At 40.4% G+C, this 27610-nt stretch overlaps 1 protein-coding gene across 11 annotated transcripts in view; it reads left to right on the forward strand.

The window, feature by feature from the left end:
• Nucleotides 1-27610, forward strand: part of ZNF609 (zinc finger protein 609) — a 227329-nt gene that overhangs the window by 188597 nt on the left and 11122 nt on the right. For all 11 annotated transcript variants that reach the window (XR_003795802.1, XR_003795800.1, XR_003795799.1 and 8 more), the window contains one exon: nucleotides 27406-27493. Coding sequence is in view for 5 of the 11 variants with exons in the window: in XM_029236918.1 (XP_029092751.1) it covers nucleotides 27406-27493 (88 nt within the window). In the remaining 6 variants the exon portion in view is untranslated. The remainder of the gene's footprint in view (nucleotides 1-27405; nucleotides 27494-27610) is intronic.

The following is a 27610-nucleotide window of genomic DNA, read 5'->3' on the forward strand; positions in this document are numbered from 1 at the left end:
TTTTGAATCTCTACTAGCACTTGGCACAGTGATGGAGTATAATAAGTAAGATATATTTGCTGGCTCATTGCATGAAAGCACTGTTTGAGGTACATTAATCTGACAGTAGTTTACTGGCTGGATTGACAGAAAGAATTAAAGATTGGAGTTAGGAGCATAATTCAAAGTCTGTTAGAATAATCTAGAGGTGAGTTAACGAGGACCTGGATTCTGATGGTTGTGGTTGGGGATGGGGAAGAAGATATTATTCAGAGAGAGTTCAAAGGCAGAATGTACAGGCCGTGGTGACCGGCTCGTATCCAGATGCCACAGAAAGCCAGCTCTGCTTCCTCCTTTTTCAGCCCATGATCCCTTTTCGTTATGCCCCAAATTCCCTGTTTCCTTTAGAGATCATCAGTTGCCTCTCTTCAGGGTCCCAAATTCTCATAACTTAGGAGAATTCCAACTGGGCAAGTGGATCCCCACAAGGCAGAACTGACAGCAGTGGTAGAACTGGCTGGTCCCCAACTTTCTGTCTTCCAGAATGAAGATAGCAGCAGCTTAGTTAACATCTTTATAAAAGGGCAGAAGTAAAATAATGCTTGGGTTGTATCCCTTAAGTCAGCAGTTTTAAAACTTTTTAAACTCCATCCTTAAAAATTATTAAGGACCTCTAAGAGCTTTTGTTTATATCTATTGATATTATAGTTATTGATATTTGCCCAAACAGAAATTAAAACTGAGAACCTATTAAAAATAGAATAGACTTGAGGACATGGAGGGGGGAAGGGTAAGCTGGGACGAAGTGAGAGAGTGGCACGGACTTATATATACTGCCAAATGGAAAACAGATAGCTAGTGGGAAGCAGTCGCATAGCACAGGGAGATCAGCTGGGTGCTTTGTGACCATCTAGAGGGGTGGGATAGGGAGGGTGGGAGGGAGACGCAAGAGGGAGGGAACATGGGGATATATGTATATGTATAGCTGATTCACTTTCTTATACAGCAGAAACTAACACAACATTGTAAAGCAATTATACTCCAATAAAGATGTTAAAAGAATACATATATTTATTAATCTATTTAAAAATAATAATAAACGTTTTACATGTTACCATATTTATGAAAATAACTACAGTTTCTAAAACAAAAATATTTAGTATGAAGAGTAGCATTATTTTACATTTTTACAAATCTTTTTAGTGTTCGGCTTAATAGGAGACACTGGATTCTCATGTGTACTTCTATATCCAGTTTGTCGAAATATCACGTCATGCCTCTGGAAAACTCTTATGTACACTCATGAGAGAATGAAAATAAAAAGCCAAATTTGTCTTAGTATTATTATGAAAATAGTTTTGACTTTGCAAAACCCCTTGAAACTGTCTTTGGGACTGCCAGACATCCCTGAACCACATACTTTGAGAATCACTGCCTTAAGCAATGTTTTTTAGTTTCTCTGTCTAAGAGAGTCTTAGATGTATGTTTCATTTTATTGCCATGTCTAAGCATTCTTGGCACCTATACTGAGACCCTCATTACCTGTTCGTAGAAATAACACACTTAAAAGAGGAGTAAAAACAAGTCTTCAATTTTTAAAAGTTTGTTTATTGGACATTGATCACATACACCCCACACTGCATTCAAAGCTCACTGACAAATTAGTTGTAGGGAGTTACCAAAAATGGTTTTACCTGACTAACTGATTCCTTTGGCTAATACCTATAGAATTTTTCCCCATGGACTTTGTATTCCAAATATTACAGACTCTTAAGAGAATCGTGGAATTAATGCACGTGGAATGTATATGGCCGTGAACTCAGATAAGAGGACCTATAGGGCCTGATGATAGACCTACGTTAGTATTGACTCCCTGATTTCCTCATCTAAAGTAGATTATAAGAAGCAAGTTGGATGTGATACAGAGGTTGGGAATATGGAAATGACTACTATTGCAAAAGGTAGACATGTTAATGACAAAAAGTGACTGCTGACAACCAGGTAGGAGACTGAAAAGCAAAACACAAAAGCTCAACAGAGAAGTCTGATCACAGTTAATAGAGTCATTAACCCTTAAGGCCTCAGTAACCTTTGAAAGGACATTCGTTTACCACACGACAGGAGAATCATATCTAGAATAATGCCCCTGAGTCATGAAGAAAAATTAAAATATCCTCTGTATATTGAGTCCTCAATTTATGAATGGCTTGTGTTCCAAAGTTAATTTTATTTTCGAAACATTTATTGGGCTTCCCTGGTGGCACAGTGGTTAAGAATCCGCCTGCCAACTCAGGGAACACGGGTTTAAGCCCTGGTCCGAGAAGATCCCACATTCCGTGGAGCAACTAAGCCCATGCGCCACACCTACTGAGCCCTAGTGCCTAGAGCCCACGAGCCACAGCTACTGAAGCCCGAGCGCCTAGAGCCCGTGCTCCGCGACAAGAGAAGCCACTGCGATGAGAAGCCCACGCACCGCAACGAAGAGTAGCCTCCGCTCGCCACAACTAGGGAAAGCCCGCGCACAGCAACGAAGACCCAACGCAGCCAAAAATAAATTAAAAAAATATAAAAAAACACATTTGTTTATAGAAACAGATAAATAATTGTTATTTTGGGTTTCAGACAATCTGCTTTTTCAGTTTATCTATTCAACAAACAACCTTTGAGTGCTTAATGTCAATAGAAGTGTTTCAGTTAACTCTCATTTATAGCTTTGTTTCAGTGAAGGATACATTCTGAGGCCAAAGCCTGGGCATACATATACTGTTCCCCTCTGGCCTCCATTATTTGTCTTATAAGGTGCTACACTGTTGATATCAGGGGCCTGCAAATTACAGTCAAAGTACCAAATCCAGTCCACTGCCTGTTTTTATAATTTCATTGGAACACAGCCATAACCCATTCATTTATGTATTGTCTGTGACTCTTTGTGCTACAAGGGTTGAGAAGTTACCACAGAGATTGTGTGGCCTGCAAAGGCTAAAATATTTACAATGGGTTCCTTACGTTAAAAGTGTGTAAACCCCTGGTCTGCATGATCTGGGCTGCCCTCATCTCTGACCTCATCTCTTCCTACTCTTCCTCTCACTTACTCCACCATAGTCTCACTCCACTTTGCGTTTCCTGAGAACATGCCAAAGCACATTCCCACTACAGCGCCTTTGTACCTGGTTTTTCCTCTGCCTCAAATATTCTTCCTTCTGGGCTTCCCTGGTGGCGCAGTGGTTGAGAGTCCGCCTGCCGATGCAGGGGACACAGGTTCATGCCCCAGTCCGGGAGGATCCCACGTGCCGCGGAGCGGCTGGGCCCGTGAGCCATAGCCGCTGGGCCTGCACGTCCGGAGCCTGTGCTCCACAACGGGAGAGGCCACAACAGTGAGAGGCCCGCGTACCGCAAAAAAAAAAAAAAAAAAAAAATATTCTTCCTTCTAATTTCCTCATGGCTCGCGCAGGTTTCTCTGCTTAAATGTCACCTGCTCAATAAGGCTTCTCTTGACTGCCCTTTATAAAATAGCAACATCCCATCCCTCACATTCTTTATTCATTTGCTCCTGCTTCGTTTATCTCCATAGGGCTTACCACTGTCTGACATATATTTACTTGTTGTCTGTCTCCCACCACTTGAATATAAGTTGTATAAGAGCAAGAGCTGTCAATTTTGTGCATTGCTATATCCCAGATACTCTGAGCCAAAGTAGGTATTCATTTGTTGAAGGGAGGGAGGGAGGGAGAAAGGTATGATGGAGGGAGGGAGGGAAAGAGGGAAAGGGAGACTTGCATGCTAACCTGCCCTCTATTCAGGGGGTAGTTGCCAGCATCAACCAGGATTGGCAGTTGGGATTGAAACAAGATTTAAAAGCAGCATATAGGTAAATACTGATGTTTCCATTTGAAAACTCAAAGCTACTGGCATATTCAGTCACATGTGACCTCTTGCCCCTAACCTATTTTTCAGTCCCTTATGTTGAGAGCAAGCAGCTGGCCTTGTTTATCTTTGTTCTCCAGTACCTAGTCCAGCGTAGGCTCTTAATAAATATTTGCTCCCAGCCCAGAAATGGACCTTGGTATCTTCTTAGTTGTTTTTTATAACTTCAGTACTTACCATAATGCCTGGCAAATAATAGAGGCTCAGTAAATATTTGCTCCAGGAAGGAATAAGTTGAATGAATTCTTTGTCGGCTTAGGATAAAACACTATTCTAGGTTATCTGTTGTTGTATAACAAATTATTCCCAAAATATAGCATTCTAAAACTTATAGTTTCTGGGGGTCAGCAATTCAAGAGTGGCTTAAGTAGCTGATTCTGTCTCAAGATTGCTCATGAAGTTGCAGTCAGAATGTCAACTGGGCTGCTATCATCTGAAAGCTTATTTGAGGATCACTTCCAGGTTGGCTCACTTACGTGTGTGTTAGCAGGAGGCCTCAGTCTCTGGCCTCATGCACCTCTCCATAGGGTAGGCTACTTCAGTGTCCTCATAACACAGCAGCTAACTTCCCCAAGAGAAGTAATCCAAGAGGAAAAACTAGGAGGAACCCATGTTGCCTTTTATCACCTAGTCTGAGAAGGCTACTTTCACCACATTCTGTTTATTAGAACCAAGTTGCTAATTGTAACCCACAGTCAGGGTGAGGGGAATTAGGCCTCTGCATTTTGAGGGAAGAATATCAAAGAATCTGTGGACATATTTTAAAACTGCCGCAATCACCTTGATACTCTGAACTGAATAAAGAGAAATTACCCATTTACAAGAGGTGAGACAGGGTTTCAGAGATGGTATTCATCCTGCCACTTATTTGCCCTCTTCAACTATAATATTTTCCTTTCCTAAAAGAAAAAAAATTAGCATTTTGTCCTACCAAAATTAACTACTATTTTTACCTTTTTTTTTTTTGAATAGGTAACACATGTATATGGTGTAAAAATTCAACAGTAAAATGAATATACAATGAAAAACAAGTTTCCTTCCACTGAATTCCAGCCACCCAGTTTCCCTCCCTAGGGAAGACCACTAATACTAGTTTATTTATCCTTTCAGAGACCTTCTGTGCACTTATAAATAGATGCTTATAAGGTTATTTTTACACAGATGGTAGCATACTGTAATTACTGTTCTGTACCTTGTGCTTTTTTTCCATTTGCCTGTATATCTCAGAATTTGTTCCATATTAGTTTATTTATAGTTGTTTTTTTAACAGCTGCATAGTATTCCATTGTGTGGATATGCAGAGATGTATTTGATTGCTCTTCATTGAAGGACATTTAGTTAGTTTCCCATCTTTTTCTATAATAAACACTGCTGCAGTAGGTACCTTGTTCATTTTGTACACTGAGAATATTTGTGGATAAATACCTTCAAGTGGATTTGTTGGGTCAAAGAGAATGTGCTTTTTGAAAGATAATGCCCAATTGCCACCAGAGGTTGGACCAGCTTTATACACCCACCAGCAATATATGAATTTCCTGTGCCCTCTCTAGGCACAGTAGCAGTAGAAACATTTAGAATTGTTGCCAGTAAATAAAGAATTATTATATGTATTTTACACTTTATGCCCAACACAATCCCCTGATACATGTTGATACCAAAAAGTTGTTCATTTTTGTTTGTTTGTTTTTGGGTTTTTTTAACTGAAGTATAGTTGATTTGCAATGTTGTGTTAGTTTCTGGTGTTAAAAAATTGTTGGTTAACCTCAGGGGAGATAGACTTTCTCTGTGGAAGTTTACTGAGTTGGTCACTATATTCCAGAGAGTTTTTTAACTCTTTGATAGAGTAGAATGCTACTGAGAGAGAACCTACTGCCTGCTGTAGATTGCTTTAATGTTTTATTATTTTTTTTAATTTATTCATTTATTTTTGGCTGTGTTGGGTCTTCGTTGGCTGCGTGTGGGCTTTCTCTAGTTGTGGCGAGCAGGGGCTACTCTTCGTTGCAGTGCTCGGGCTTCTCATTGCGGTGGCTTCTCTTGTTGTGGAGTGCAGGCTCTAGGTGCACAGGCTTCAGCAGTTGTGGCACGAGGGCTCAGTAGTTGTGGCTCACGGGCTCTAGAGCACAGGCTCAGTAGTTGTGGCACACGGGCTTAGTTGCTCCACGGCATGTGGGATCTTCCCGGACCAGGGATCGAACCCGTGTCCCCTGCATTGGCAGGTGGATTCTCAACCACTGTGCCACCAGGGAAGTCCCTGCTTTAATGTTTTATTGAAGTATAACATAAATAAAATGAACAAATACTAAGTACATGGTTTGATGAATTTTTATATATGTATATAACTGTGTGACTACTGCCTACATCCAGAACTAGAACATTACCAGTACCCCTAGAAGATTCTCTCATGCCCTCTGCAGTCAATACCACCCCAAAAGGTAACCACTGTTCTGATTTGTATCATCATAGATGAGTTTTCCTACCTTGAAATGTGATCACATGGTATGTACTCTTGTTTGGCTTCTTTCACTTAACATTATGTCTGTGAGATTCATCCATTTTGTAATGTATAGCAGTAGTTCATTCTTCAGAGCATTATAATATTACATTATGAATATACCACAATTTATCCATTCTACTTTTTACAGACATTTGAGTTGTTTCTGGTTTGGGACTATTATGAGTGAAGCTGCTGTAAACATTCTTTTACATGTCTTTTGTTGGATGTAAGTTCTTGTTTCTGAGAATTGCTGGGTCATAGGGTAGATGTATGTTTAGCTTTAGAAGATCTGCTTGGAAATACATGAGTTTGGTAGAAACAAAATAGTTTTCCAGAGTGCTTTTACCAATTTATACTCCCACTCAGATAAAAATTTTTTCTACCAGGTAAACAATATCTGAAATGACATGCCTTATATTTCATGCCTTGTATTTTGTTTAACTTAAGTCTTTGATCATTGTTAAAACTCCATGGAAAATAGCATTTTATTAGTCATTTATACTTTTAAGCGCTTGAGTTTCGTGGCCTTTCATAGAATCACAGAATTCTAGAGGTCTAGTCCAACAAAGGAGGATAAAGTAGCTTGCCCAGAATCATACAGCAGGTTACTGACTCAGTTGGGCAAAGTAGATGCCTATTCAACTCACAAAATAAACTCTATTACTGTATTCAAACACTAGTAAGAGTCCCATTACGTATAAGCCCCATTATGTATAAGAATGGAACTACTTGGAAATTTTTCTTTAATTGACTTAAAACAAATAAAACTGCCAAATATTTCTCCAGCAGAGATGGGTTTATTCAGGATAGGCAGAGAGTTGCAATTTGGGGTCTGCAACCATGGTAAGCCACATGCAAGTCCCTACATGGCAAGGGAAGGAAAACACTTTTATAGATGGGAAAGGGAAGCTGGGAGTGCTAAAGTAAACAAAGAAACCACGATTGAGTCCTTGCCAGGAAAGAAGAGGAGTCATTCTTCTTCCTGTTGGGCTCTGCTGTTATCACAGGGCATGAGAGCTCCTTCTTCTGGTCTCCCAGCTCTATTTAATTGAGGTTTCTGTTTATTTTTTACATTTCCCCCTTTTAATCAAGATCTTTCTCTGAAAACGTCACTGACCAAAAGTTAGTTTTTCTAGTTTCAGCAGCTTTTTGTCCCTCAGTACCAGGAAAGACCTTTCCTAGGTGTAATGTCTCAAGGCAGAGGAAAAGTGCACAGACTGGAAACCTATTGAGGTCACGTTTGAGTGAAAAGGGAGGGTAGAAGGCAGAATTCTCAAGCACTTTTTATCTGAAGTCCGTATGTTATCAAGATCATAAACATTTGAGATCATCTGAAGTGTTACATCATCATCAGAGGTTTGGCAACAAACTTCCAACAGGGCTGGTCTAGGTATGTTCGGAAAGGTGCCTCATCAGATGTTGCTGCTTCTCTTCTGGGAAATCTTCACTTTCAGGTAACCCAGATAATGTGCAGGTCCAGTCAGGGTTTGGTGCTTTCTTTACTTGTATCACATGACTCGCCAAGAATCTGTTTCTTGGAGTTTGGTGGTACAAGTGTGGGCTAGCAGTACCCGATAGGGGCCTTTCCAGTGAGGTATAAGAGAATTCTTTCCCAATAGATGAAATCTCCAGGTTACAAGGTGTGATGCTTAAGGTCTTCGTCTCCCAAGGGTATACTGTGAAAAGACTGCTTTACCAAAGCATGGTTATTTTTTTTTTTAACATCTTTATTGGAGTATAACTGCTTTACAGTGTTGTTAGTTTCTGCTGTATAACAAAGTGAATCAGCTATATGCATACGTATATCCCCATATCCCCTCCCTCTGCGTCTCCCTCCCGCCCTCCCTATCCCACCCCTCTAGGTGGTCACAAAGCACCGAGCTGATCTCCCTGTGCTATGCGGCTGCTTCCCACTAGCTATCTATTTTACATTTGGTAGTGTATATATGTCAGTGCTACTCTCTGACTTCATCCCAGCTTACCCTTCCCCCTCCCCTTGTCCTCAAGTCCATTCTCTACGTCTGTGTCTTTATTCCTGTCCTTCCCCTAGGTTAATCAGAACCTTTTTTTTTTTTTTTTTTTAGATTCCATATATATGTATTAGTGTACGGTATTTGTTTTTCTCTTCCTGACTTACTTCACTCTGTATGACAGACTCTAGGTCCATCCGCCTCACTACGAACAACTCAATTTCATTTCTTTTTATGGCTGAGTAATATTCCATTGTATATATGTGCCACATCTTCTTTATCCATTCATCTCTTGATGGACACTTAGGTGCTTCCATGTCCTGGCTATTGTAAATAGTGCTGCAATGAACATTGTGGTACATGACTCTTCTTGAATTATGGTTTTCTCAGGGTATATGCCCAGTAGTGGGATTGCTGGGTCATATGGTAGTTCTGTTTTTAGTTTTTCAAGGAACTTCCATACTGTTCTCCATAGTGGCTGAAAGCATGGTTATTTTTAATAGAAGCAGTTAGGCCTTTGCAGTATTAGAGTATCTCTCCTTTTATCACTTGTGGGTCAAAAGAAGCAGAAGCCAAGTGCATTGGACATCTTATGACTATCTCAAAGGGGAGAGTTTATGAGTTCTAAAAGGAGTGGATCTGAGATTTGGAAGGACCAACAGCAATGCTTTTGGCCAAGGTATTTGGAGGGCCTCTACCAGTTTTGCCAATTCAGTCTTAAAAACATGGTTGGTGTGTTCCACAAGGAAACCAGAGGATTGAGGGTGGTAAGCACAGTGAAACTTGTAAAACTGGATAAACAGCACAGAGTCGTTGAAGGACCTGGCCAGTAAAATGGGTTCCTCGATCACTGTAAAGTTTGAGAGGAGTTCCCCAGGTAGCGTTAATCTTTTCCAAAAAGACCTTAGCCACAGAAGAGGCAGTAGCCTGTCTGCAAGAGAAGGCTTCAGTTCATTGTGAAAACATACAGACCGTGACTAAAATATATTCACATCCATGAGATGGAGGGAGTTGTATGACATCCATTTGCCAAACCTCAAATTAATCAGTTTAGTAGCATTTTTAAATTTTTATTTATTTATTTGGCTGCATCGGGTCTTCGTTGTGGCATGCGGGGTCTAGTTGTGACCTGCAGGTTTTCTCTTCTCTAGTTGCGGCGTGGGCTCCAGAGCGCTTGGGCTCTGTAGTTGTAGTGCGTGGGCTCTGTAGTTGTGGTATGCAGGCTCAGTAGTTGTGGCACGTGGGCTTTGTTGCCCTGCGGCATGTGGGATCTTAGTTCCCCAACCAGGGATTGAACCAGTGTCCCCTGCATTGGAAGGCAGATTCTCTACCACCGGACCACCAGGGAAGTCCCAAATTAAGCAGTTTAAAATGTCCAGGAGCAGTACAAACAGGCTTCCCTGGGTTGTACTTTGGACAAGTGGGACAAGTGAGGTAGTCACTTTTTGTAGCTTTCTTAATGTTTCCCCACTCATATTGATTCATGAATGCTATCATTTTGTCAGTACACCAGTAGTTTAATGCATGGACAGTGGTGGGGAGTGGGAATTTTCGAGTCCTCTGTAAGACTGGGTTGTTATTTGGTCCAAACCAGAGCTTTCTCTTTTTATCAAACCAAAAATGGTTGAATTTCCAACCTTGCTTTTCCTTTTCTGAGGCCAATTGTTGGGCTTCTCTAGCCAGTTTCTCTAAGTCATCATTTGGGGAAATATCCCTTTGAGCCATGACAGAGATTTGGCTGCTTTCGTTTGGCGTTGAGTGTGATGAGAATTCAGGAGAACTTCTACTGCGTCAGGTATAAAAATGGCTAAAGGGCATCCCATAGTGATTTTCTTGGTTGCTTTAACTAAAATGGCAGTGGCTGTAATGGCTCTAAGGCAAGGACGGGAGGTGTTCCCATGCCACAGAGTCCAGTTACTGGCTATAATATCCTATGGGTTGTTGGTGGTCCCTTGTTTTTGGGTAAGTACCCCAAGGGCATTCCCTTCCTTTTCATAAACAAAAAAGGAAAAGGGGAATTTGATAATTGTGATGCCCAAGAGCAGGTGGATTCATAAAACTCCCCTTTAAGGCCTTAAAGGCCATGTTGTCCAGTTCTTCCGATAAAATTGGGTCAGGATTGTTACTGTTGAGTAAGACATACAGAGGTTTGGCCATAGAGAGAAATTTAGAATCCAATTTAAGCAATAACCAGTAGCTCAAGAATACCTCTCAGCACCTAGTTTTGGGTTTGGGGAAACTTAGGACAACATGAAGTCTATCTGGATCTGACTGTAGCCCTTATTTTGAGATCAGATGCTCTAAATATTGAAACTAGGTTTGGGCAAACTGCAGTTTTTCTTTGGTGACCTTGTGTCCCTTTAAGCCTAAATGTTTGTTTGTTTTTTAATTTTATTGAAGTATAGTTGATTTACGGTGTTGTCTTTAATTTCTGTTGTACAACAAAGTGACTCAGTTATGCATATATATATTCTTTTCCATTGTGGTTTTTCACAGGATATTGAATATAGTTCCCTGTGCTATACAGTAGGACCTTGTTGTTTATCCATCCTATATATAATAGTTTTAGACCTGAAAGTTTTAGCAAGTGGTTGCTGTCTTCCTGTGAAGAGAAAAGGAGAGCAAAGAAGCAAATCACCTACATACTGCAACAAAGTAGAACCCCTGAACTTTATATCATCCAGATCAGCCTTCAGGGTTGGTGAGAAATGAAGGGCTCTCAATAAAGCCCTTGAGACATTACTGTCCTGGTGAATTGTTTTTCTTCCCAAATGAAGGCAAACAGGTGTTGGCTAGCTTCATCAACTGGAATACTAAAGAGTGAACTCATAAATCAGTTACAGTAAAGAATTTACTTCTGATAGGAATAGATGTTAGTAACCTATGAGAGTTAGGAACAACAAGATATTGAGGGATAACAATGTTTTTTTGTTTGTTTGTTTTTGGCCGTGCCGCGCAGCTTACGGGATCTTATTTCCCCAGCCAGGGATTGAACTTGGGCCACAACAGTGAAAGTGCCAAATCCTAACCACTGGACCACCAAGGAACTCCCAACAGTGTTGTTTTTTTTGCTCAGAGGTCCTGGGCCTCCACCCTTGGCCCTTAGGTTTTCTCACTGGGAAAATGGAAGTGTTACAGGGCTAGTACAAGGGGTAAAGGGGCCTCAAGCCTTGTAATCTTCTATTATGGGCTTTGTGCCTTGAAGGGCTGCTTTACTTTATATGATATTAATTCCGGAAAGAGGTTTTGAGGAATCTATGTGAAACTTGATGGGAGATGCACTATTAATTTTGCCAATATCAGTTGGAGATTTTGCCCATAAGGAAGGTGGTAGCTGATTCAATAGGGGCAAATGATCAGTGTTTCCAGAATCAGCTCTAGAACAAAAAAAAGATGTCAAAGGATCATTTAATTCACCTGGCTGGTTACTTTGATGACTACTGTCAAATTCTAGAATTAACTCCTCCTTTTGGGAGAAAGAAATTTTGGCATGATACTTCTCGAAGAAGTCTCGGCCTAATAAATGGGTAGGGACAGAGAAACTAAGGAGAAAAGGGTGTATGTATCTGAAAGGGCCTAAGCAAAAGGGAATTGGTCAGACATAGGAACCTTTTGAGGTTCATTAGAGATCCCCACTATTTGAACTGGGGTATTTTGGAGGTTTTTTTGGCCACGTCTCATGGCATGTGGGATCTTAGTTCCCTGACCAGAGATTGAACCCGAGCCCCCTGCATTGGAAGTGCGGAGTCTTAACCACTGGACTGCCAGGGCAGTCCTGAAATGTTTTAATATTCCCAGGCAGGGGCTGCTTTATATTAGTTGGGTTGAGCACTGAGAGTTTAGCTCCAGCATCATTTAGGACTCGAAGAGATCCATTCCCAATCTGGAGAAATGTTTCTCCAAGTTGATTAAGAGGGAGAATTGGGGAAGTCCCTGGTAGTTCCTCAGAGCCCCATAATTGGGAGTTGGGAGGATGTTGGAAAGGCTGGTTAGAGAGCTGGAGATGCCTAAAGTACTTAAATTTGTAGCAGTCTCTTTTCCAATGTCCTAGCTCTTTGCAATAGTAGCAGAAACTAGGAGGGTTTGGGTTTTGTTTAGGAGCCTTCATTTGCTGGATTTGAAGATTAAGAATTTTGGTGGTCTCCCATTTAGGTGACTCATCTAGAGTGCAAGAGAGCTGGTTTGTCAGATTAATTAAGTCTGGGATGGACATAGTTTCCCATTCCATCCTGGTCTTTTTTACTAGATGGGAAAGATCCCAGTTCAGCCCATTAATAAAAATAGAGTTAAAAACTACCAGGTAGAATCAACACATGAAGGAAGACCAGAATTTTTTTTTTAATCTGAAGTCGATTATAATAGTTATGAACAGTTTCATCAGATTTTTGTATGCAAGCCTGAAGTTTGTTCCAATCAACAGGCTTTGGAAAATTGCTCGATGAAGTCGCTTAGCCATATCTCTAACCTGATCATGTAGTAAGTTAGTGGGCTGGTCTCCCAGTTGTAATTCTAGAGACATTTCAGGATTTTCCCAATTAGCAGTTTTCATCAAATGCTGTGCGTGGCCTTAACGGAACTAGATCCCACACGCATGCCGCGACTAAGAGTTCACATGTAGCAACTAAGGAGCCCATGAGGGTGGGATAGGGAGGGTGGGAGGGAGGCTCAAGAGGGAGGGGATGTGGGGATATATGTATACTTATAGCTGATTCACTTCGTTGTACAACAGAAACTAACACAACATTGTAAAGCAATTATACTCCAATAAAGATATTAAAAAAGAAGAGCCCACGAGCCACAACTGAGACCCGGTGCAACCAAGTAAAAATCAAATCAATCAATCAATTAATCAATAAAAGTTTAACAAATAAACACCTCAGAAAATCTGTGAGGATCTTCAGTTACTTTGGGAAAATATTTGACAATGGCTCACAGTTCAATATAAGGGAATATAAGAAATTAAGGGTTTAACCTCTGGATCCTCAGAAAGCTTAATTTTTTTTTTTTTTTTTAGGATTTTTTTAAGGTTTTTTTTTGGCTGCATTGGCTCTTCGTTGTTGCACGTAGGCTTTCCCTAGTTGTGGCGAGCGGGGGTTACTCTTGGTTGCGGTGCACAGGCTTCTCATTGCAGTGTCTTCTCTTGTGGAGCATGGGCTCTAGGTGCGTGTGCTTCAGTAGTTGTAGCACGCAGGCTCAGTAGTTGTGGCTCACGGGCTCAGTAGTTGTGGCTCGCAGGCTCTAGAGCACAGGCTCAGTAGTTGTGGCACACGGGCTTAGTTGCTCCGTGGCATGTGGGATCTTCCCAGACCAGGGCTCAAACCCGTGTCCCCTGCATTGGCCAGCGGATTCTTAACCACTGTGCCACCAGGGAAGCCCAGAAGGCTTAATTTTTAAGGGACAGGCTCTAACAAGTTGAGAGGAAAAGGGAGCTGGGAGAGTTTCAGAGAGGGAGTAAGTTCCGGGAGAGAATTTGTATGAGGGAATTGAGGGTAAAGAGGCATAGGCAGTATAGAAGGAAGGATTGAAATGGTGCTGGAGGCAGAGTCTGGCCACAAGAAGCCAAGGGAGAGAAAGGTGGTGCCAGAGGTGGAGCCTGAGACAAAGAAGCCAAGAAGAAGAGCCTGAGACTTCAGGAGCCATTTTATCTTTCTTTAATCATTTATTTGCCTCAGTTAATCTTAAAATCTTATTTTGCAGAGAAGCAGTTTTAGGTTCCTGATAATGTTTGGAAGCCTTAAAATGCCAGTTGAAATAGGCATACCATTCAGCTCTATTTCTGAGCTATTGTAGTCCAGTTCAGTTTTAAGGAAATTAAGTTTGGGGATTTTAAAAGTTCCCCAAAATGGCCATTGAGGGCTTCCCTGGTGGCGCAGTGGTTGAGAGCCCGCCTGCTGATGCAGGGGACACGGGTTCGTGCCCCGGTCCAGGAAGATCCCACATGCCGCGGAGCGGCTGGGCCTGTGAGCCATGGCCGCTGAGCCTGCGCGTCCGGAGCCTGTGCTCCGCAACGGGAGAGGCCACAACAGTGAGAGGCCCGCATACCGCAAAAAAAAAAAAAAAAAAAAAATGGCCATTGATATTCTAAATTGCCTTTGGACAGGTTGGTGCATTTAGTTAGAAATGTGCATGAGGAAGGACCACAGTTTTTAAACATAAAATTGGCCAAAGTCCCAGGGTGTGGGGGCCACAGATAACTGGGATCCCATTTCTCAGAGGATCTCCTCTAGAGTAAAAGAACAATTTTCAAACAGCTCGAACAACTTACAGTTCGAACAGCTCAATTCAAACAGCCTGCAAGCTAACACCAGCCATTTCTTCATACACAAAGAGGGCATGAGCTTGGATCCAGGAGAAAGACCCTCCAGATTCCACGGTCAGCAAGAAAAGCAGTGAGCTCAGTGGGCTCAATTATGGGTACCTCACCTGTTTGCTCACCAGTCCTGGAGTCTTCAGGGGTCTCTTCTGGTCCCCATATGGGCCACCAAAATGTTGACCTAAATCAAATAGATGACCAGACATTTCTCCAGCAAAGATGGGCTTATTTGAGATCAGCAGAGAATTGCAATTCAGCGTCTGCAACCATGGTGAGCCACATGCAAGTTCCTGCACAGCAAGTGAAGAACACTTTTATAGAGGGGAAAGGGAAATTGGGAACACTATAGTAAACAGAGTCCATAGCTTCTCATCGGCTGAGTCCTTGCCAGGAAAGAAGAGGAGTCTTTCTTTCTCCTGTTTGGGCTCTGCTACCATCACAGGGCATGAGAGCTCCTTCTTGTGGTCCCTCAACACTATTTAATTGAGGTGTCTGTTTATCAGTTTTTTATACCTTACTTGAACAGAGTTTCTGGAGAGAAACAAGGAGCATTCATTCATTCAACATATATTTATTGAGCATCTACTATATGCCAAAAATGTTTCTAGTTCTTATAGATACAGCAGTCCAGAAAAACTGACAAAAATCTTGCTCTTCATAGAGCTTACATTCTAATAGGACTGAACAGACAATAAGCAAGATGAATAAATAAAACTTCTGCTATGTTACATACTGATAAATATTATGGGGAGGAAGGTAGGAAAGGGAACTAGAAAGTATATAAGTGGGGAGTGCGAATGAGGGATGGCCTCACTGAGATGACTTTTGAGAAAATATTTGAAAGAAATGAAGGGAAAGTACCTTTGAGAATATGGGGGATGGGGGGAAGGGATGTTACTGATAGATGGAATGGCAAGTTCAAGGCCCTAAGATGAGAACATGCCTCTTGTGTTCAAGGAACAAGTAGCTCACATGCCAGAACAGAGTGTGAGGGGCAGAGTAGTAGATGATGTTGATCAGAGAGGTAATGAGGGCCGAGATCACATGAATCCTTTAAGATCACAGTAAGAATTTTGCCCTTTCATCTGGGTGAAATGGAAAGAAGCCTTTGGAAGGTTTTGAGTAGAGGAATGATAAGATATGACTTGGATTTTAACAGGATCTCTCTGGCTCCTGTGTTGAGAATGGGTCAGAGAGGGATAGGATGGCTGTTGCAATAATTAGAGGAGTACCTGGAGCCAGAGAAGTGGAGATAGTGAGATATGATCAAAATCTGGATATATTTAGAAGGTTGAGCCAACAAGATTTGCTGACTGTCGGATGTGGGGTGGTGTGAGAGTAAGAGAGGAGTCAAGCAGAACTCCCAAGGTTTTTGACCTGAACACCTGAAAGGATGGAAATGCCATTACCTGAAGTAGGGAAAACTCAGAGCCAAGTTGTTATTGGGAGCAGGGGGCAAGGGAGTGGTCAAGGGACAGGTGGGTATCAGGAGCTCAGTTTGGGTCATGTTAAGTTTGAAATCTCTTTTGAGACATCAAATGGAAATGTCAAATTTGCAATTAGATATATGAATCTGGAGTTCAGGGAAAAGGTAGGTGCTGGAGATAGAAGTTTGAGTCATTAGTTAGATATGAAGAAGTAACAGCAAAAGGTGCTGAGAAGGAGCGAGCAGAACAATAAGAAGAAAATCAGGGCCTGTGTGGTGTCCTTGTCCTGGAAGCCAAATGAAGGAAGTGTTTTCAAGAAGGAAAGTGGAAGCTCGGAAGCAAGGAAGCACATGGCATACAAGAAGGAAAGTGGTCAACTGAGCATTAGTTTATTAGATCCCTGAGAGAAAGCATGTACTAAGTGGAAATGGTAAAAATGAGGGCTCTGGAGGTCAAATTTACTCTTTCCACTATTGTGCTTGTATCAGTCTTGACTGCATGACTGTTTTTCTTTTCAATATTTATTTATTTGGCTGCATCGGGTCTTAGTCACGGCACGCAGGTTCTTTTTTATTTTTTTAATGTTTATTTATTTTCTTATTAGTCATCCATTTTATACACATCAGTGTATACATGTCAATCCCAATCGCCCAATTCATCACACCCCCACCCCCAGCCGCTTTCCCGCCTTGGTGTCCGTACGTTTGTTCTCTACTTCTGTGTCTCAATTTCTCCTCTGCAAACCGGTTCATCTGTACCATTTTCTAGGTTCCACATATATGGGTACACAGGTTCTTCGTTGCAGCACGTGGGCTTCTCATTGTGGCAGCAGAGTGCATGGGCTCAGTAGTTGCGGCATGCGGGCTCTCAGTTGTGGCCCACAGGCTGTAGAGCACGTGGGTTCAATAGTTGTGGCGCGTGGGCTTAGCTGCCCCACTGCACGTGGGATCTTAGTTCCCCATCCAGGGGTCAAACCCGCGTCCCCTGCATTGGAAGGCAGATTCTTACCACTGGACCACCAGGGAAGTCCCTGCACAACTGTTTTGAATTGTCCTTGAAACAAAGCAGTGCTGCTTTGGGATTGGGTTTTGTCTTAACACTGCACTCCTCCTGTTACCTGGGGGAACCTGATTGCTGCCTCATACCTAAGTCATTTCCCCTTTACCGTGTTCTGGTGTTGATCGCCTTTAAGAAGGGAGAATACTTAACTCAGCACTCTAAAATTTAGTAATGTTTAATGAGATTATGTCTGTGATGCCCTTGGTAAATATGAAAATAACCACCTAGAGAAACACAAAGCACTACTTTTACTACTACTTTTAGCATATTATTATTTTTATTATCTTCAAACATGCCAACCCTTTCCTTATTTTGTGAACACTTATTCAAAATAGAAAGCTTTCTAAAATGAAAACTAACTTTTCTCTTTCTCTTCAGCCTACTTGCTGCCTTAAAGCTAGCCCTTAATAGAGAAACTAGGTCCGTTAAGTGTTATTTTCTGCTTTTTCTTTCCTGTCTTCTTAATCTCCCAGCTGTCTCAACTCAGAACCTTGTAGGAAGAGAGTTATACTTCAGAAAACTGTTTGCTTTGACATTTAAACAAGCCTCCATTTTGTTTTTCCATATTAGAATTTTTCCTCTTCCCCTCTCCCATTTCCAGCACTCTGAACTGTCATCTTTTCAGCTCATTCATTATTGTTAACGTTTGCAGATTATACCAGAGGAGGGAGACAGATTTATAAACACGTGTTCCTACCCAGCTGTTTCAAGAGTAGGAATAACATTCCTCTTCGAATTGTATACCTGCTGTCTATATACAGCTATGCTCATCTGCCCTTGTAAATGAGGTGCCTACTTCTAAGTCTTACCTTGTCTAGAAATAAATGTACCCTGTTCCTATTCAAATTGGTTATACAGTAATCAGAGCAGCCCATCACTGGGAGGAGACATCCATATGAATTCACTTCGCTAACAGCCAGAGAGAATTTAGCCCAATTGCTTTCTTAGGAGGTTTGTCATTTCCCTTAAGATGCCAGGGCTCTAGAAAGGGATAGAAATCCTGTCCTCTTTCCCCCTGGATGCCTCCCTACAGTCCTTTATGTATCTTTTATGTAAGATGAAGATAAGGGGACATATTAAGGAAGTTCTGTAAAAAGAATCAGAACCCATTAAGAGATAGCTGTGTAATGCCTTGAAGATCTGACCACTCATCAATAATGAGTAATGAGTGAATTACTTAACCTTTCTGGGCTTCCATTTCCTTACTTACAAAGTAGCTTTTTTTTTTAATGTATTTATTTATTTATTTTTGGCTGCGTTGGGTCTTAGTTGTGGCATGCAGGCTCTTAGTTTGTGGCATGCGGGATCCAGTTCCCTGACTAGGGATCGAGCCTGGGCCCCCTGCATTGTGAGCGCTAAGTCTTAACCACTGGACCACCAGGGAAGTCCCAGAGCAAGGATTTGGACTAAGGTTTTCTGACTGCAAGTTCAGTGATCTTTAGACAGCATTCTACATCAAAGAAGAATATAGTTGAGTTATTACAGATAGGCCCTGGGAGTGCTTAATCAAATAGTATTTTATTAGTCTATGACCAAAGACAAACAAAAGACTAATTCTGGAGCCTTTTAAGTTGTTTTTTTTTCTTTTCTGCTCAGTTCTTTTCTTTTTTTTTTTTTCTTTCATATTTTATTTTTGGCTGTGTTGGGTCTTCGTTGCTGCACACGGGCTTTCTCCAGTTGTGGCAGGAAGGGACCACTCTTCATTGTGGTGCATGGGTTTGTCATTGCAGTGGCTTCTCTTGTTGCGGAGCATGGGCTGTAGGCGCGCGGGCTTCAGGAGTTTTGGCTCGCGGGCTCTAGAGTGCAGGCTCAGCAGTTGTGGCACAGAGGCCTAGTTGCTCTGCAGCATGTGGGATCCACCCAGACCAGGGCTCGAACCCGTGTCCCCTGCATTGGCAGTCAGATTCTTAACCACGGCGCCACCAGGGAAGTCCAAATTCTAGAGTCTTATTCTCTAGATACATTACATAGAAAATGTGCCTTTGGGCACATTGAATTACTGTATTCAAACTTTCGACACATCCCTTTTGTTCTGAACACATAGCAAGAAGTAAAATATATAAAGTGAAAATCAGAGAACATGTTTGGGCTCACAAACAAAATAATCTTATCCATGGACCAAAAACAGAAGAGATGCAAGTCACTGAGTGAGGCTGAAACTGTGGGCCTGCTGGCCTCCAGGTATGGGACCAGAGAACGGTGCCTGAGAGGTGAGTTCCTGGTACTGAAAATATCTATAGAGATAGTTCATAAATAGAGAGAACTTGAGGCCAGGGGAGTAGGATGCCACCCCCCCCCCAACCAGTCTCATGGAAGGAGACTTTTAGAAAGTTAATTGAACTTAGCAACAAAAAGAAATGAACTACTTACTGATACATGCAACAACATGGTGAATCTCAAAAGCATTATGTTAAGTAAGTGAAAGAAGCCAGATGTGGAAGACTACAAGCTGTCTGATTCATTTTATATGAAATTCTGGAAAAGGCAAAGCTATAGGAATATAAACCAGATTAGTCATTGTCTGGGGCTGGGGATGGTGAAATGAGATTGATTGCACAAGGGCTGAGTACTTTTTGACTAACGGAAATGTTCTATAAATTGATCATGGTAGTAATTATACAACTGTAAATATTAATCACACTCATCAAATTATATATTTTAAAATGAATGGATGTTATTGTATATAAATTATAACTATAAAGCAGATTTTTTTTAAAGGGTATATAGGTATAGGGCTTCACAACAGAGTGACAAGTGGCAAGTGGCAAGTTAGTTGCATGGCAAATTGTGTAGATTCAGACAAAGGTGAAGAATTGGAGCAACTAATGAAATCAATCTACTGTATTAGGTTTGATTATAATAGAACCTACCTGTTGTTGGAGCTTTAAAAAAAATTGCTCTTGATAAAGAATTTGTTACTTAAAAAAGAAAAAAAGTTAATTGAGTGGAGGAGGAGGGAAGCCTAAGGAGTTGTGAAGAAGCTGCCTTCTGGTTCAATGATTAGAACTGTGATATCTTCTAATGGCTCAGGCCATTAGAAGACCTCTTCAGACTAGGTCCTTAGGGGGCTAGATGGAAGAAATTGCAAAACTATTAAACAGAGAAGGGGGGAAATTAGTAACAAAAACATCTCTTTCAAAAAAGAGACTGCAAACCAAAATTATATATAATAGAAATCTAATGCTAAGAAAGATAACCACCAAAAATTAACCAGGACTTCCATTTTCAGGAAGATGGAGTAGACATACCTTTCCTGATTTCTCCCACTAAATACAACTAAAACACCTTTACATTTTATATATATGATATATATATATATATCATATATAGAAATATCCAACAGAGGACTAGTATCTGAATACATAAAGAGCTCTCAAAACTCAACAGTAGAAAACAATCCAGTCAGAAAATGAGCTAAAATATGAACAGATATTTCACCAAAGAGGATATACAGATGGCAGATAAGCACATGAAAAAGATGTTTAACATCATTAGCATGAGGGAAATGCAAATTTAAAATCACAATATGAGATATTACTATACAACTATTAGAATGGCTAAGATTAAAAAGAGAGAGAGAGGACTTCCCTGGTGGTGCAGTGGTTAAGAATCCGCCTGCCAATGCAGGGGACGTGGGTTCGATCTGTGGTCTGGGAAGATCCCATATTGCGGCGGAGCAACTAAGCCCGTGAGCCACAACTATTGAGCCCATGCACCTAGAGCCCGTGCTCCGCAACAAGAGAAGCCACAAAATGAGAAGCCCACCCACCGCAACGAAGACTAGCCCCAACTCACTACAACTAGAGAAAGCCCGCGTGCAGCAACAAAGACCCAGCACAGCCAAAAATAAATAAATAAATAAATATTTTTTAAAAGTTAAAAAAAAAAACAAAACTAAATGCAGCTAAAATATGACCCAGTAAATGCATTCTTGGATATTTATTTGGGAGAGATGAAAAACTTAAGTTCAGGGGACTTCCTTTGTGGTCCACTGGTGAAGACTTCACGCTTCCACTGCAGGGGGTGGAGGTTTGATCCCTGATCAGGGAACTAAGATCCCACATGCCATGCTGTGCAACACAGCCAAAACAAAACCAATAAATAAATAAACAAATCTTATTTTTAAAAAACAAAAGAACTTAAGTTCACACAAAAACCTGTACACAAATGTGTATAGCAGCTTATTCATAATAGCCAAATACTGGAAACAACCCAGATGTCCTTCAGCAGGTGAGTGGTAGCACAAACTATGGTATCTCCATACCAAACCACCAATAAAAAGGACTATTATAAACTTTTTTTATAGTTTATAGACCGGGGCACGAAGCTGTGTCCCCTGCACCGGCAGGTGGACTCTCAACCACCGCGCCACCAGGGAAGCCCAGGACTAAACTATTGATACATACAACAACCTGGATAAATCTCCAAAGAACTATATGCTGGTAGAAAAAAAAAACAGTCCCAGAAGGTTATATACTATATGATTCCATTTATATAATATTTTTGAAATGACAAAATTATAGAAATGAGAAATAGATTACTAGTTGCCAGGAATTGAGGAGGGGTGGGCATGGGAGGGAAATGAGTGTAGCTAGGAAAGGACAACATGAGGTACCCTTGTGTTGATGGAAATATTTTGTGTCTTCATTATATCAATGGCAGAATCTCAGTTGGGATATTATAGTATAGTTTTGTTGCAAAATGTTACCATTAAAGGGCATGTGAGATCTCTTTATTATTTCTTACAACTGTATGTGAATCTATAATTATCTCAAAAATTTTAAATTAGTTTTAAAAATTTAACCATCAGGAATTGAATGCACACCTAATGAAATTAACATATGGTACAAAGACTGTAATAAGTATGTTTAGAATTCTTAAAGAGAAACAGAATAATAAACTCTTTTAAAAATAAAACTATGAAAAAAATAAAACTGTGAACCAAACAGCCAGTAATTAAATAATGTCATGTAGATATGAAAAATTAACCAGTTTAAAATTTTGGAAATGAGAAAAAGTCATTTAAGTATAATTATATATTATAGTCATTGAAATTTTTTAAAAACCTCAATACAGCGCTTCCCTGGTGGCACAGTGGTTGAGAGTACGCCTGCCGATGCAGGGGACACGGGTTCGTGCCCCGGTCCGGGAAGATCCCACATGCCACAGAGCAGCTGGGCCCGTGAGCCATGGCTGCTAGGCCTGTGCGTCCAGAGCCTGTGCTCTGCAACGGGAGAGGTCACATCAGTGAGAGGCCCGCGTACCGCAAAAAAAAAAAAAAAAAAAAAACCTCAATACATTGGATAAATTCTAGGCTGCATGTAGTCAAAGAAAAGATTATAAATTGGAAGAATCAAACACAAAGAAAAAATATATGAGAGATCAACGTGAGTCCTAGAAAAAAAAAAGAATGGCAGAAAGACAGTAAATTAATATACAACAGGTAATGACTTTCCTGAATTAGAGAAATTCTAATTAGAAACTTAACTAGGTAGGTTGTACACTCCAAGTACTGCATACCAAACAGATAAACAAAATTAAATTCAGGGAGACTTCCCCGGTGGCACAGTGGTTAAGAATCCGCTTGGCAATGCAGGGGACACGGGTTCCACCTCTGGTCCAGGAATATCCCACATGCCGCGGAGCAACTAAGCCCGTGCACCACAACTACTGAGCCTGCGCTTTAGAGCCCACAAGCCACAACTACTGAGCCCGCACGCCACAACTACTGAAGCCCGCACGCCTAGAGCCCGTGCTCCGCAACAAGAGAAGCCACTGCAATGAGAAGCCTGCAACGAAGAGCAGCCCCCGCTCATCGCAACTAGAGAAAGCCCTCATGCAGCAACGAAGACCCAACACAGCCAAAAATAAATAATTTATTTATTTTTTAAAAAAAGAGTAAATTCGGTATTCTGGTTAAATATGGTAGATTGAAAGTACATGTTTACCTCCTACCTTCCCCCTAAAACCCATTCAAATGTCAGTAAAGGGATTTTGTTTTTAAGATATAAACTCACAAGGTAAAGAAGACAGACAGGTATAAATCAGTAAAACTTGGGACACTAGAAAGCAGATGCACAATGCTGATTTAAGAGACCTGAAAAAACAGAAGCTTGTTTGTTTCTTTGTTTACCTGAGGTTGAGAGGAAGGAGAGCCAAGAATAAGGAGTTTGCACCACAGATTTCTAGAAATATTCAGAAATTGGAAATATCAGTACCTTTGAACACAGGGAATATGGGGTGAAGCTGAAAACAGAAGACTGGCTGAAGGTCTAGAGAAGAAGCAAAGGCTGTGCATTATTATCCCCATCCTACACAGCCCCTCTGCCATTACAGAAAACTGATGTTCACTCTTCGGAGAGTTTCAACCAGAGCAGGGACACTGGGCATAGAGGAAGGCAGGGTGCTGTACCAAGGACCAAGTGAAAATCCATATAACATAGAGAAACTGGCAGGCAGGTAAGAAATTAAAGAGTTCTTCTCTGGGGGAATCTGACAAGTCCTGGAAAGGAGGAAAAATCTCTACCAGTATTCATGGCTTAATGGAAAGGTCCACACATAGTGCTTCCAGTCCAATTTTTATTACCTTTCATTTAAATATGAACAAGATCCGAAGATCACCAAACTTTTTGAGGGAAACCTGAAAAACAAGAGAATGTAGGACAAAACAAACAAAAAAAGAAGTTAGAGGAAAAAAACTACTGAGAGAGCAAAAGACTATTGAGAGAAAAAAATACATAATGAAATATCTTCAGAGATAAAATACTGTATCCCATGAAACAAGGATACTTTTTTTTTTAATTAAAAATGGTAAAAATGGGCTTCCCTGGTGGCACAGTGGTTGAGAGTCCGCCTGCCGATGCAGGGGACACAGGTTCGTGCCCTGGTCCGGGAGGATCCCACATGCCGCAGAGCGGCTGGGCCCGTGAGCCATGGCCACTGGGCCTGTGCGTCCGGAGCCTGTGCTCCGCAACGGGAGAGGCCACAGCAGTGAGAGGCCCGTGTAACGAAAGAAAAAAAAAAAAAAAAAAAAGGTAAAAATGACAATTTCAGTATGTAGCCTAGAAGATGAAGGAAATCCCTTATAATATACAACCAGAAGACAAAGAAATGGGAAATAGGCTAGAAAGATAAGAGGATTAGTCTAGAAGGTCCAAATAGGAGTTCCATTAAGCAAGAACAAGTGGCAAGTATAATTGATAAGAAGATAGAAAATTAATAAGGATATAGAAGATTTGAAAAACATTATCAATCAACTTGATCTGTCATTTATAGGTTACCCAACAACTGCAGAGTATACATTTTGGAATATTCTTTTCAGGTGCACATGGGATGTTCTTCAAGATAGACCATATTTTATACCATAAATTAATTCTCAATAAATTTAAAAGAATTGAAATCATATATAGTATGTTTTCTAATCACAATAGAATTATATTAGAAATCAGGAACAAAAAGATAGTTGAAAATTTGACAACACTCTTCTAAATAAATCCAGAATCAAAAAAAAAAGCCAGGGAAACTAAATGTTTTGACCTGAATGATAATGAAAACATATCAAAACTTGTGGACTGCAACTAAAGTGGGCTATGAGGGAAATTTATACCTTAAATGCTTATATTAGAAAAAAAGATCTAAAACAGGGGTTGGTGAACCTTTTCTGTAAAGGGCCAAATAGTAAATATTTTAGGCTTTGAGGGCCATATAGCCTCTATTACACATACTCAACTCTGTCTGCCTTGAGGCGTGAAATTGGGCATAGGCAATGGGCAAATGAATAAATGTGGCTATATTCCAATAAAACTTTATTTCTGAGCAGTATTTGAATTTCATATAATTTCACATGACAAAATATTATTCTCCTTTTCATTTTTTTCTACCACTAAAAATGTAAAAAACATTCTTAGCTTGTTAAAGATACCTATAAAATATTTCATGGTAGAATGTTTATGACCTTGTGATTAGACATAAAAAGCACAAACAATAAAGGAAAAGCTGGGCTTCCCTGGTGGCGCAGTGGTTGAGAGTCCGCCTGCCGATGCAGGGGACACGGGTTCGTGCCCCGGTCCGGGAAGATCCCACATGCCACGGAGCGGCTGGGCCCATGAGCCATGGCCACTGAGCCTGTGCGGCCAGAGCCTGTGCTCCGCAACAGGAGAGGCCACAACAGTGAGAGGCCCGCGTACCGCAAAAAAAATAAATAAAGGAAAAGCTTAATATATTTGACTTCATTCAATGTAAAACTAACCAAAAATAATTTAGAATTAAGGCAAAAAAAAAAAAATTTAGAAGTCCATGTCAAGGAATTCCCTGGAGTTCCAGTGGTTAGGACTCTGTGCTCTCACTGCCTAGGGCCAGATTCAATCCCTATTCGGGGAATTAAGATCCCACAAGCTGTGCGGCGCCTCCAAAAAAAAAAAAAAAAAAGTCCATGTCAGACATTTTATACCACATTAAATTCCAGGTGGATCAAAGATTAAAATATTAAAAAATCAAACCATAAAAATACTAGAAGAAACCATAAGAAAAAAAACAATAAAGTGATGGAATGGGGAAAGCCTTTTGAAATATGATAAAAATTCTGAAGCCATAAAAGATTGATAAATGTAACAACCTAAAAGTAATTTCTGCATAGCATTAACCACTGTTGCAAATGACAAACTGAGGGAAATATCTGATTTGTAGTACAGTCAAAAGGCTTACTGTGGTATATATAAACAGTCACAAATAAGAAAAAGACTATAATTCAGTAGAAAAATGAGAAAAGGATATGGACAGACAGTTCATTAGAAGGTAAATACAAATGTCTCATAATGGTATCTTGTAATGAAATGCTATACAAACTCATAATAAGAAACATGACATTAAAACTACATAAAACACCATTTTTCTCCAGTCAGATTGGCAAAACCAGAAAGTTTGAGAATACTGTGTTGCCACAGGGAAGGGACAACAGGTGTTCTCATGAACTACTGGTGGGTTTATAAATTAGTACATCCTCTCTGAGGGCAAATTGGCAGTATTTATGAAAAATCCAAATACAAATGCTCTGTGATTAGCAGTTTTACTTATAGGAATTTATCTTACAGATATATTCTGTGATATGTAAGATAAGACATTTGTACTAGGTTATTTATTCAGCGTTATTTGTAACAGCAGAAGAATGAAGCAACCTAAATGTTCATCAACAGGGGACTGGATAAATAAATGTTGGTACGGTTTGAAATCATTCATATGCAGCCATTGAAAAGAACGAAGTAGTTCTATGTTTACTCACGTGGAATGATCCAAAATATATGGTTATGTGGAAAATGTGCGGAACATTGGTGTACATTGCTACCATTTGAGGAAGAATGTATAAACATATTTGCTTATAAATATATAAAATACCTCTGGAGGAGTACATGGATATCCATGGGTGTTTCTGAGTATGGGACCTGCAAAGCTGAAGAACAGTGACAGGAGGGACACTTCATTTTATGTTGGGGTTTGTCTGCATTTTTTTTTTTTTTTTTTGCTACCTTTTAAATTTTGGAGTGTGACTATGGTATCTATTCAAAACCATTTTTAAATAAAATGAACATGTCAGGAATGTTCACTGTGATGTCATTTAAGAGTGAAAATGTGCAAGAAACATCTAAATTTCCATCAACAGTATGTATAAATTGTGGTCAAATCATGCAATGACATACTTGAGCACCATTAAAATAAATGGGTTAAGCTCTTCATGTCAACATTGATAAATCTCAAATTTGTAATGTTAAGTGAGAAAGGTAAGTTATATACCCAGCATGATGCTATCAATGGCAAGTTTGAAAATATAGTAAACAATGGTTTTCAACTATGATGTTTTATTCTTTAAAAAATAAATCTGTTGCAAGTATAGCACAAAATTTTATAAATCCATTGAGCTGGGTGGTGGGTACATGAGTTTTTGTTTAGTTATCCTTTGTATTTTTTTAGTGTATTTGAAATACTGTGTAATTTTTTAAAAGTTAGGAAAATGTGCCTTAACTGGACCATGGAATCTTTGCAACCATTGCCCATCCTAAGGGGCCCTGTTAGTGTTGTAGGCAGTTCCCGTGGAACTATTCCAGCCTAATGCTGTTAAGCCCACTGGGACCTAGAGCACCCCCTAAACCCTCCTACTGGAGCCAGAATGCTACTCAGTTGGAAAATACTCTTCTCAGTGGCCAACGGCATTTCTCTTGTCTATATCTGAGTCTTCTTGTCTTTCAGGGATGTTGGTGGTGAATGTAACATGGAGGAACAAGACTTACGTAGGTACACTTCTTGACTGCACACGACATGACTGGGCACCCCCCAGGTAAGCACTCTACAGCTTTTTAGCTTATGTTAACCTGAACCACCCTCATCAGTGATCCCTTCCTTATACCTTTATCCTGTTAGAATTGGACAGCTTTTAAAAGACACCCAGCTTTTA

The sequence above is a fragment of the Monodon monoceros genome, unplaced genomic scaffold (assembly GCF_005190385.1).
Source record: "Monodon monoceros isolate NGI ecotype Baffin Bay Population unplaced genomic scaffold, NGI_Narwhal_1 Super_Scaffold_21, whole genome shotgun sequence".
In the NCBI taxonomy this organism is placed as follows: Eukaryota; Metazoa; Chordata; class Mammalia; order Artiodactyla; family Monodontidae; genus Monodon; species Monodon monoceros.